Source organism: Colobus angolensis, unplaced genomic scaffold (genome assembly GCF_000951035.1).
Source record: "Colobus angolensis palliatus isolate OR3802 unplaced genomic scaffold, Cang.pa_1.0 Scaffold130, whole genome shotgun sequence".
In the NCBI taxonomy this organism is placed as follows: domain Eukaryota; kingdom Metazoa; phylum Chordata; class Mammalia; order Primates; family Cercopithecidae; genus Colobus; species Colobus angolensis.
Genome location: NW_012114253.1, coordinates 3,270,752 through 3,280,701, shown reverse-complemented (window position 1 = coordinate 3,280,701; position 9,950 = coordinate 3,270,752). Strand labels below are relative to the sequence as shown.

General features: G+C 43.8%; 1 protein-coding gene across 1 annotated transcript in view; it reads right to left on the bottom strand.

The window, feature by feature from the left end:
• The window catches only part of UBR4 (ubiquitin protein ligase E3 component n-recognin 4), a 134,907-nt gene that overhangs the window by 64,448 nt on the left and 60,509 nt on the right, over positions 1 to 9,950 (bottom strand). The window contains exons 52-60 of the mRNA XM_011934073.1: positions 9,590 to 9,764; positions 8,565 to 8,705; positions 7,584 to 7,705; positions 6,782 to 6,893; positions 4,730 to 4,860; positions 4,430 to 4,607; positions 3,871 to 3,975; positions 2,174 to 2,311; positions 1,105 to 1,279 (exon numbers count right to left, since the gene is read on the bottom strand). Of these exons, the coding sequence (XP_011789463.1) occupies positions 1,105 to 1,279; positions 2,174 to 2,311; positions 3,871 to 3,975; positions 4,430 to 4,607; positions 4,730 to 4,860; positions 6,782 to 6,893; positions 7,584 to 7,705; positions 8,565 to 8,705; positions 9,590 to 9,764 (1,277 nt within the window). The remainder of the gene's footprint in view (positions 1 to 1,104; positions 1,280 to 2,173; positions 2,312 to 3,870; positions 3,976 to 4,429; positions 4,608 to 4,729; positions 4,861 to 6,781; positions 6,894 to 7,583; positions 7,706 to 8,564; positions 8,706 to 9,589; positions 9,765 to 9,950) is intronic.

Sequence of the window (9,950 nt, the reverse complement as noted above, 5' to 3'; positions counted from 1 at the left end):
ATGGCGGGAACCCGGGAGGCGGAGCTTGCAGTGAGCTGAGATCCGGCCACTGCACTCCAGTCCCGGCGACAGAGCAAGACTCTGCCTCAAAAAAAGAAATCATTTAGTTCAAAATTCTGGGCCAGGCACAGTGGCTCACACCTGTAATCCCAGCACTTCGGGAGGTGATGAGCGGATCACTTGAGCTCAGGAGTTCCAGATTAGCCTGAGCAACACGGCAAAACACCATCTCCACAAAAAATACAAAAATTGGTCAGGCGTGGTGCCGGACACCTGTAGTCCCAGCTACTCGGGAGGCTGAGGTAGGAGGATCACTTGAGCCTGGGAGGTTGAGGCTGCAGTGAGCTGTGTTCACACCACTGCACTCCAGCCAGGGCAACAAGAGTGGATCCTGTCTCAAAAAAAAAAAAAAAAAAATTCTGACTTACTATTTTTGCACTAATGTAACAACTGCTGGCCTCAACAAATTCAACAAACATTATATCTTGAGTCTCATTTTTCAGGTTTGTCTTCTATTTCTCTAGTTACCTCTGGGTTAAGAATATAGGCACTTCACCAAACCCAACCACAAATGGAGTAGGATTTTATAGATCACTTTCAGTTTCAAAACGCTTCACCACTGGTATTTCTAGTCATAAGCATGTATTTGCTATGTCTTATTTCTCCTTCACCTTATGAACATGCTGAACAAGGAGCACTTCTAGGACACCTAATACATATACCTAAATGTTGAGCCTCCAGTGGTGCCATTTGTAAAGAGGATGCCATACATTGAGTGTATGGATATTGACGAAACTGGAAAGATTTGGGTAAGGAAGACATGTTTTTATGACAATCACTTTACAGTCACTAAGATATTCAGAGGAGCCTTAAGAGAAAGACCACTTCCTTTTCTCTCTGTAATTGATTTAATATAATTCTAAGACAAAGACAGACCTAGAGCACTTCCTAAGATTTTAAACTGTTTCAGAAGTTTACACCTTTATATTTCAAAAGAAATATACTGTTATCACCACTCTACCTCCTGCAACTGATCAGTCCTACTATTCCTGAAACAGTCTCAGATAGGCAAGCCTCTTAACTGTGGAGGACTAGGTTTTTGACCTGTTGCTAGTGTGGACATCTCCTTCAGCTTCTCCTTCTCCTTCTCCCTCGGAGCCATCTCCCTCCTGGTGCCCAGTGGTGGTGCTGATGGCTCCAGTGCTTGAGCTGACACTTCCTGGTCCAGCTGGATGCCCCTCAGCTGTAGCATCACCATAAGCACTGCTCCGGCCAGACACTAGAGGGAAATAGTTTAAAAAGCACAAATCAACTCCCAAAGCATGAAGGAACCCAGTGCATTCTAAAGCAGCAGCCAATATATAATAACGGGTAGCATTAGACAGCAACTGGTAGCATTTTTTTCTTATACATAAAGCTAAGTAAGACCCCACAGCACTGTGTTAAATCACTCTCACAGTAGCCATTAACCCTTCCCCAGTACATAAGACCCACCTATATGAATGATCTTAATCTCAGATGCTAATACATTTCTACCTCATACTTCAGAGGAAACATACACTGACATGGGAATCTATAAATTATCACCTGCTCTTAATCTCTATAAAAATTGTATCTGATTGCTACCCACAGACTGATATGGAAGGTCAAACCAAAATGGCTGTCATGTTCCCTCTTTCTAGAGTCCCACCTCATCAGCTAGTAGACTGTGGGGCTGGTATGCTATGTGAACACATCAGATCATTAACAATAAGATCACATAAAAAAAACCCTCCCCCAAATAAATAAGGAGCAGAAACCACAGGATAACGAGTTTCAAGGTGACACTATAACTGTTTTAGGCTAATCATGACTTAGAATTATGCACATCATCACAGTTTCAGAGAGGAAAAAAAAAAAAAGAATTATGCATGTCAATGCTTTTTTTCCATTAACAGATAATTAGTAAATATCTGTAAAATATTTCAATACTAACCCCCTGAGCTTAAGCCACTGAACATTTGAAACTCGAAAGTTGAGGCCAAATGAATCCATAAGACTTTCAGAGAGTCCACAAGACTTTCAATGAGTCTCTTTTCTTTGCAAAAACCAACCCCAGGACCCAAGCAGAGATTCCTGTTGTGTCCCCACCCTCTGCCCAAGGAGACAAGACCCCCCCTCCATGGCACATTACCACTGTGCTCGCCAGCCACTGAGTCCACTGCACTGCCCCCGCTCTCCGAGCCCACACTACCACCGTGATCAGCAGGAGAGGTCCGAAGGGTAGAACCATCTGTTGCTGCTGTGCTGCCCTCGTCGTCTGAGGCTGGAGCTGAGAGAGTAACGAGAGCTGTTACAGGTAAAAAAAAATAAAAATAAAAAATAAAAAATAAAAAAAAAAGCCCTCCTTGGGATGAAAGCATCAAACCACATAGTGCATAGGACACAATGCAGTTTATATATCCTGTCGTCAAAGAAAAAAGGGAGAGATCTGCTTTGCTGGTTAATCGCTAACAGAAACAAACACTATACACAGTGCATTGCAAACAGTACTTAAGACAGGAGTGAAGAAAACCCAGTTCACTGGGCATTTCCTTCGCTGTTTACATTACAGTGCAAGTAGAACGGTGCAGAGATTCAGTAAGAATCTGTGACATGGACGCTGAGTTTTCTAGCTAAAATGCTTCATGGTCACCATTGTTTAGGTGTTACTGACACCTGCTGAGAGATCTGAAACTAGTCATTACCATTCAAAGCATAGAACTCTGAATTTTAAGGAGATTTGTTTTGAAATCAGTCAATTTTTGCTTATGTTAGGAAGTCACTTAGCATGAGCTCTTGAATCAACCCAGTTTTGTTTTTTTAGCAAGTGGTCCAAAGGGGAGCTCATGGGGAAATTTCACACCTCCTAATCATCCTCATCAGATGCTAATAATGAAGCAAGGAAATTCCCCAGAGACAGCCACAGCATCCAGGATCAGGGCTGAGCTGAGACAGGAGGAAAATGCTGGATGAGATACATGGGGGAGGAAAGCCAAGACAGCCACAGAGCACAGCGGGAACACGACTGGCACAACACAACGGCAACCTCAGAGCCTGAAATGGCAGCAACTAAAGAGACCTGAGAAAAGCAACAAGCCATGGCAGCAGGTGGGGCCAGCCGCTCTCTCCCTTTCTTATCTACCCAGGCTAAAACTTTCAAAAGAAAAGGAAAAAAACGAACACAAGGAAGCATCAGTCTCAAAAACTATAAATCAACCCTTAAATTACTCAGGGGGTGACCAGGTATCTCCATTTGGTCCAACTATCTATTCAGGAAACATTTTTTAAAATCAGATTAGGGAAAAGATTGAAAATAAAGAGCAGATGAGTTCTGGAGATTTCCTATAGATTTCAATTGTCCACAAAAACCCTCTCTCTCAAGCTCATAGATCCCTGATGGTTGGTCACATGGACCAAGAATTCTGAAGCACCATCTAGCTTCTTATAGCTCTCCTTTCATTTGCAAATGAAGATAAAGAAAGTAAAAGGTATGAGTTCTATTTCTTGTCTCTCTTTTAATACTATCTAAAATGTTAGAGCTCTGACAAAGAACGCTGGAAGCTGAAGTGGAAGCCCTGTAGCTGATCAGCCTGCATGCCGCTCTCTCCGCTTTTCCGTGGGGAAGTAGCTGAAGCCAGGCAGCATGCAAAGTGTGAGGAAGCGGAGCTGTGCGCAGCGGGGCCGTGCCACAGCACTACACCCTCCACACCCATCTTTCTAAAGCCAAGGCAGAAGCAGGAAGTCCAGAATGGCCTGTCAAAGCAGCTGCCCATTACACTCTCACAGCAGTGGAGACAAGGCCTGAGGGTCCTGGAGCCCTGAGCCGTGCTCCTTGCTGTGGACAGTTACCTGATGCTGTGGTGTCAGAGAGGGTTCCTGCGTCCAGAGAGGAAGAGCTGGGTGCCTGGCCGGACAGTCCCAGGCTCTGCAGGCCCAGGGCACTGCTGCTGCTGCCTGGGAAACAAGTGGAGAGTGAGCACAACATCCCCTCCAGGTCCCATCCACAGTGCTGCTTTGGCCACGTGCTGCCCTCAAGAGTCTCCAAACACCAGCATGTGACCCCCTCTGGCCTAGAGGAAGTTAGCCAACAGCCACTGCTGTCCACCCACCAAGTTCAGTTACAGAGATGGTGGAATGCTTCCTTCAGCTCAGGCAGGACACAGGCTGGAGGAATCTAAGATTCGAGAGGAAATAACCCAAACTGGCAGAAACTATGAGATTGGCGCTCAGACTGAAATTCCCGCCACAGCCCTCTCACTCTCCACCTGTATCTCTGAACAGCTCTCACCCAGATCAACCTCTCCCCAAATCTGGGGACAAGCTAAGTCAGCTGGATATCAGTAACTGCCAAACCCTCTTTTCCTGCGCAAGGCCAATGGGCTGCTTTGTTCCTGGCATGGCCTTCTACCTTGTTGGTCCTGCTGCAGGCTCAGGGCAATGGCTAGTTCAACCATGGTCTCGTCATCTGCATCAGGCGGGATGTCCAGCATGGGGGGGAAGCCCTCTGCGCCTGCCAGCAGGGCCTCCAGGGGAGAGGGGTTGCCATTGTTGACATTTTCAGCTGTCTCCAGGACCATCGACTCAGACTGCAGAGAGAAAGCTCTGTCAGTGTCCCATGGTAAATGGTAACTTTTGGAAGTCCACTGAATAAGAGCTAGAGGAGAGTTTTGAAGCTCCTCCTCCCCTTCTCCTGCTGCCAGAGACTCACCACCATCTCAAAATCTCCATGGTCCACCTCACTCTGTTCCTGGCTTTCCTGACGGATGTGACCACCATTCGGGATCCCTGATGACTGCATTTTCTCATCTGCATCATCATCGTCATCATCATCCTTGTCTCCTGAGTCAAAGAAACCCCAGTCACCTGAAGGTGTTTGCTTTCCTCCCTTGGCACATGGTGCGATAAGTCACGTGGCAACAAAAAGCCAAGACAAGCTACCAGCTAGCACCCTGGGCTTTAGTGGGAGAACTCCGGGGTGCTATGCCTGGCCTTGTTCTCTTACTTCTTGGACCTACAGCATCTGGGAAGATGGAGGTGGCTGCAACAGCTTGCCCCCCACAAAAATAAAATGTTTTCCAGCTAGTGAAACAAACAACCTTGGATTCCAAAGGGATTTCCATAAAGCCGAGAGATCTAAAACCAGCAGGCCCCTCAAGTGCCCACTAACTCTCAGGAGACCTTGGATAAGACAGGAAAAATCATATGATTGGGATCTTTACCTTTTGTCCGTCATGGCAGATTAGAATTTATTTCACTACTTTTTTCTAAAACAACTAGGTCAGTGAGATTTTCACACTATGTAAGTATTATGAGAAGAACCAGAATTGAAGTGTAAAACCACTGACTGGAAACCAAGGACACCACTGCAGGTCCTGCCTGTGCCAGCTTTTGTGTGAAGGTGAGAAGCCTTCTAATAAGGAAGATGTCCAGGTGAGACTCCTAATTGCCAGAAGAGGATAGAGACCTCATCCTGCACTCAATGGATTGCTAAAGCATGTAAATATGTCCCTTAGAAACATAAACTATCTCCACTCTAGGTTCTTGCTAGAGAAAAGAGCCACAAACTTAGACAAGATAAATGATATGCAAGGAAGACTGTCTGAAAGTTACAAAGTTGTGTACATTCCTCTAGACGTGCACTGTCCACCAGCCACATGTGGCTACTGAGTACTTAAAACATGGCTGTCTACAAGGAGATGTGCCACTAGTGTAAAATACATTCTGGATTCCCAAAATGGTACCAAAACAGGCAAAATATTTCACTAATAAATTTTGTATATTGACAATATGTTGAAATAACATATTTGATATACCGGATTAAATAATCAGTAAATCAATTTTACGTTTTACTCTTTATAATATTGCTTTTAGAAAACTTAAAAGTACGGGCTGGGCAGTGGCTCACGCCTATAATCCTAACACTTTGGGAGACCGAGGCGGGTGGATCACTTGAGGTCAGGAGTTCGAGACCAGCTAAGCCAACATGGTGAAACTCCATCCCTACTAAAAATACAAAAATTAGCTGGGTGTGGTGGCACACGCCTGTAATCCCAGCTACTTGGGAGGTAGAGATTGCAGTGAGCGGAGATTGTACCATTGTACTCTAGCACTCTAGCCTGGATGATACAGTGAGACTCTGTCTCAAAAAAAAAAAAGAAAAGAAAAGAAAATTTAAAGGTACATAGTGACTTTCATTTGAAATTTACTTCTAAATCAAGCCAAGTAACCAGAATTATACAATTCTGTTATTCAGACACCTTTTAGAATTGCTTTTACTGAATCGTAAAATGTTATGCCCTTAACTGTGTCCAAGTGTATCATGAGGGAAACTCCTGTGAAATTTGCTATCCAACTTATTGTAGGTAAGCCCACTAAGGATTCTGCCCCTTTGGCAACAAAACGGACATTTAATGAAGAGCTTCTATTGCAAGAAAAATTACGTTTTTGTTTTGTCTTTGGTCACTGTGATTTTATTTTTGCTATGGCTCTTAGGAAACTTTCAGCCACTTCACAAGGTCCTGCATGGTTGTTAGGTGAGCCATGGCCTCTGATCTTTATTTTTATTCTACTTACCATATACATTTTGATGTGCCACCTTAAATTCTTTATGGGGTGAGGTAGCATTAGAAAAAAGGTAGATACATAAACAAAAGTCTCCAGGACCTTGGTCAACATGCGCAGCACGTCTAATGCTACTGTACCTCCCTCTCTCCCCTCCTCCCAAATACAGGCTTGAGCCTAAACCCAGACCTCACATTACCCATTGGAGTGTTGCTTCGAGGGGAGGAGGGTAAAGTCACATGTCTCCGTTTGTTCCTGGGCCTTAGGACTCGAATTAGAGCTTGTTTACAAGAGAAGCTCACAGCAGGATCCTGAGGTTTAAAAGGAAACTGTCACGCTTTGGTCTGGTATTATTCATGAAACTCTCTAAACACTTTCCTTTCTTGGTCACTCACTCCCACACATGTGGATACCTCTCTACTCTCACCTGCAACCCAGGGGACCAAGTTTAGCAGGTTAAGTTAATCCCCGCTTCCTGACATGGCACACAGAAGAGCCCTTCACTAACTTCCTGTCTCTCAGTTCCTGGGGATAGACTGGCAGGTCATTCGCTTCTGAGGCCATTTTGGCTCCTTACAAATGGTTTTGGCTTTTTATCAGACGGTCAGGCCCCCAGTGCGCATCTTAGCTCTGTGCTAAAATCAGTAGTTTTAACAATAAGCTTCTGTGAAAGGGTCACTGGAAATAGAAATCTTGATGTACTACTTTCATTCATGCCCTCATTTAAGTCACAATTCACTGAGTTACCTAGCACTTACTAGGCAGCAAGCAGCAGGCCAGTCCCTGGTGATTCAGCACTGAACAAGAGAGACTAAGCCCATCCCCTTTCCAAATCTTTCTCTTCCATGGAGTAAGATCTTAAGGCTTTTATTGATATTCGAAACTTCATTCCCTTCAGCTTCCTTTAAATCTATTTTATTTCATTAGTTTAGCAAGCTAAAAACAATTTTCCAGACATTCCCTGGCTGCTGAGAGCTCTCTGGGATTGTAATGCTACGTACAGGACACAAGAGCATCTGCATGTAGATCTTGGATGCTGTGTTAATACAATCCAGCTCACAAGTGCAGTAGCCATGGATGATGTCCACCAGAGCATTGACAGTAGCTTCAATATGAGTTAGGCCTAAAGGAGACACAAACATTATTTGAAAATCTGGAGCAAAAAGCTCTAACTACTTGAGAGTCTGTGACAAAAGTGTAACTTTTTATCTCCACATAAAAGGTCATGCAAACAAAATGACAAACACACACACACTCACTCACACACAGTAGCCTGTCAGTATTATTTGTGATTTGTTTCATTAACAGTTTCTTAATCTCCCAAATTGTCCTCAAAAGCCTTTCCAGATATCTTGAGTCACAGAAATAAGTAGCTGTCCACTCTCTCTGGATATCAAAAGACAAGGCAAGGAAATATGAAGAGGAAGGCAGATACTAAATGTCCCCTATCCTCCAACCTCAGGTGATGATAAAACATGACCTTGACATGCCTTTTAGGTTTACCCACGCAAGTGTCCTCCAAACATGAATGAGCACCAGGATCATCCTACTTTTCTATATTGCTATTCAGACCCTTACCCTTCAATCTGAATTTTCAATAGTATAAGAATTTAGAGACCAAAAGAAATATAATAGTCCTCAAGATACTTTTGCCTTTTGAGCTGGCTTTAAGCCAAGTTGTCAAAGATTTTTTAAAACAATGATAAACCACTGAGGAGACACACACACACATACACAGTGCCTCTTTATGTAAAATATTCAACTCCAATGAAAAGATATGGTACAAGAAAATCCCACTCTGCCACACTGCTAAATTCCTCAGGAACATTGCATTTATCTCACAGACTTCTACTTCTCAATTATGAATTCTGGAAGAAACAGATTATGGAGAATGAAGGCTAATGGCTAACAGTCATGGCTGTTCAAAGACAGAACTTACATCAGACTTCATTACCAAGATTCAAATATCCCTTTTAACATACCTGGAAGGCAGGCAGGTGCCAAGAAGGCATTCTTGGGTTTAGATGCATGGAGTTTCCAGAAGTGGTTCACAAGCTGGGTGATGAAACTACAGCAATCTCCTTCCAACTGCTTCTGAGGTTCTTTCCCCTCATCCATTCCTTCTAAGCAGGAGAAAGAAAATTATCAACGATGGTAAATCTGAGGTGGAATTTAATTTGTTTTAAGGTTAACTCAGGTCAAGGAAGCTTGCCTGGGGAGGGAGTTTCAAGTGGGGCCCCAATCAATATGCCAACTATCCCTAGACTCCAGCAGGCACATCTAGGAAAAAAACAGTCTGGGAAAGGAATATCGCAGAAAACATTGTATGTTAGAATTAAGTAGAAGGGGGAGCATTTAGGATGTTTACAGCAGATTCAAAGATCTCAGTTCCAACTGTTCAACTTCTAAAACCTAGAGGAACATATGAACATTCTAGAGACTTCTCTAGAATAATTCTGGGATTCTAGTATTAAAGGGAGGAACAGGATGATGATGGAGCATGTAAATAACAGAGAATTGTAAAGGCAGCAATCAACTCAATTTGACAATGACAAAACAGGTTTGCTACCCAGCCAACAGAAAAGGAGATGAGGAAACAGCACTAAGCACTGAGAAAGCTGCTACACATATTAATAATAGCACTGGCAAAAGAACGGCATGAAAGCGAAAGATACGCCACAGTTGCTTCAAAGCAACCAGGGCCCAACCAAGCTTAGCTTTTCCCTGAAGCTCCTAAGAGGTAGTAACTTCAGAGACAGATTATATCTGATGTCTAGAACACTACATAAACTCAAGGATAATCAAAAGGATAAGCACTGGAAAAAGAATGTGTTTAAAATGGTACAATCTCAATGTCAAAAGGCCCTACAAGGTATAAAGACCAAGAAGCAAAATCCCTATCTCTGAGCATGCAGTCAGTCAGAGGCCAGCAAGAGCAGTAAGGATGAGAGGGTAAATAGGCATATGAAGCAGATCTCAGGACCACGGCCATAGGGGCCAAGTTCACCTGTTTCCATCTGGGGCAGCTTTGACTCCGTAAAGTGGACAAGGTTGTTGGGGCGCATGATGGCAATGGAGCGAGCTGTGATCACTAGCCTCTGGAACACCTCGGGGTCCAAATCCTTGCCTTCCTTGCTGGATGTGTTGAGACACTGTACAGCTTTGCTCAGCAAGGCCTGATCCTATAAAACAACAGGGGCAGAGGGTCAGCCATAAGCAAGAGCTGGGTACAAAAGCAAAGAGGAGAGAAAAGCTGGCAGATCACCAGGATTATTACCTCCTCTCAAGAGAACAGGCCAATGAACACCAATCACCTACAACAAATCTTCAAAGCAGCCCCATATAGTTAAGTTTCTTAATACATAAAA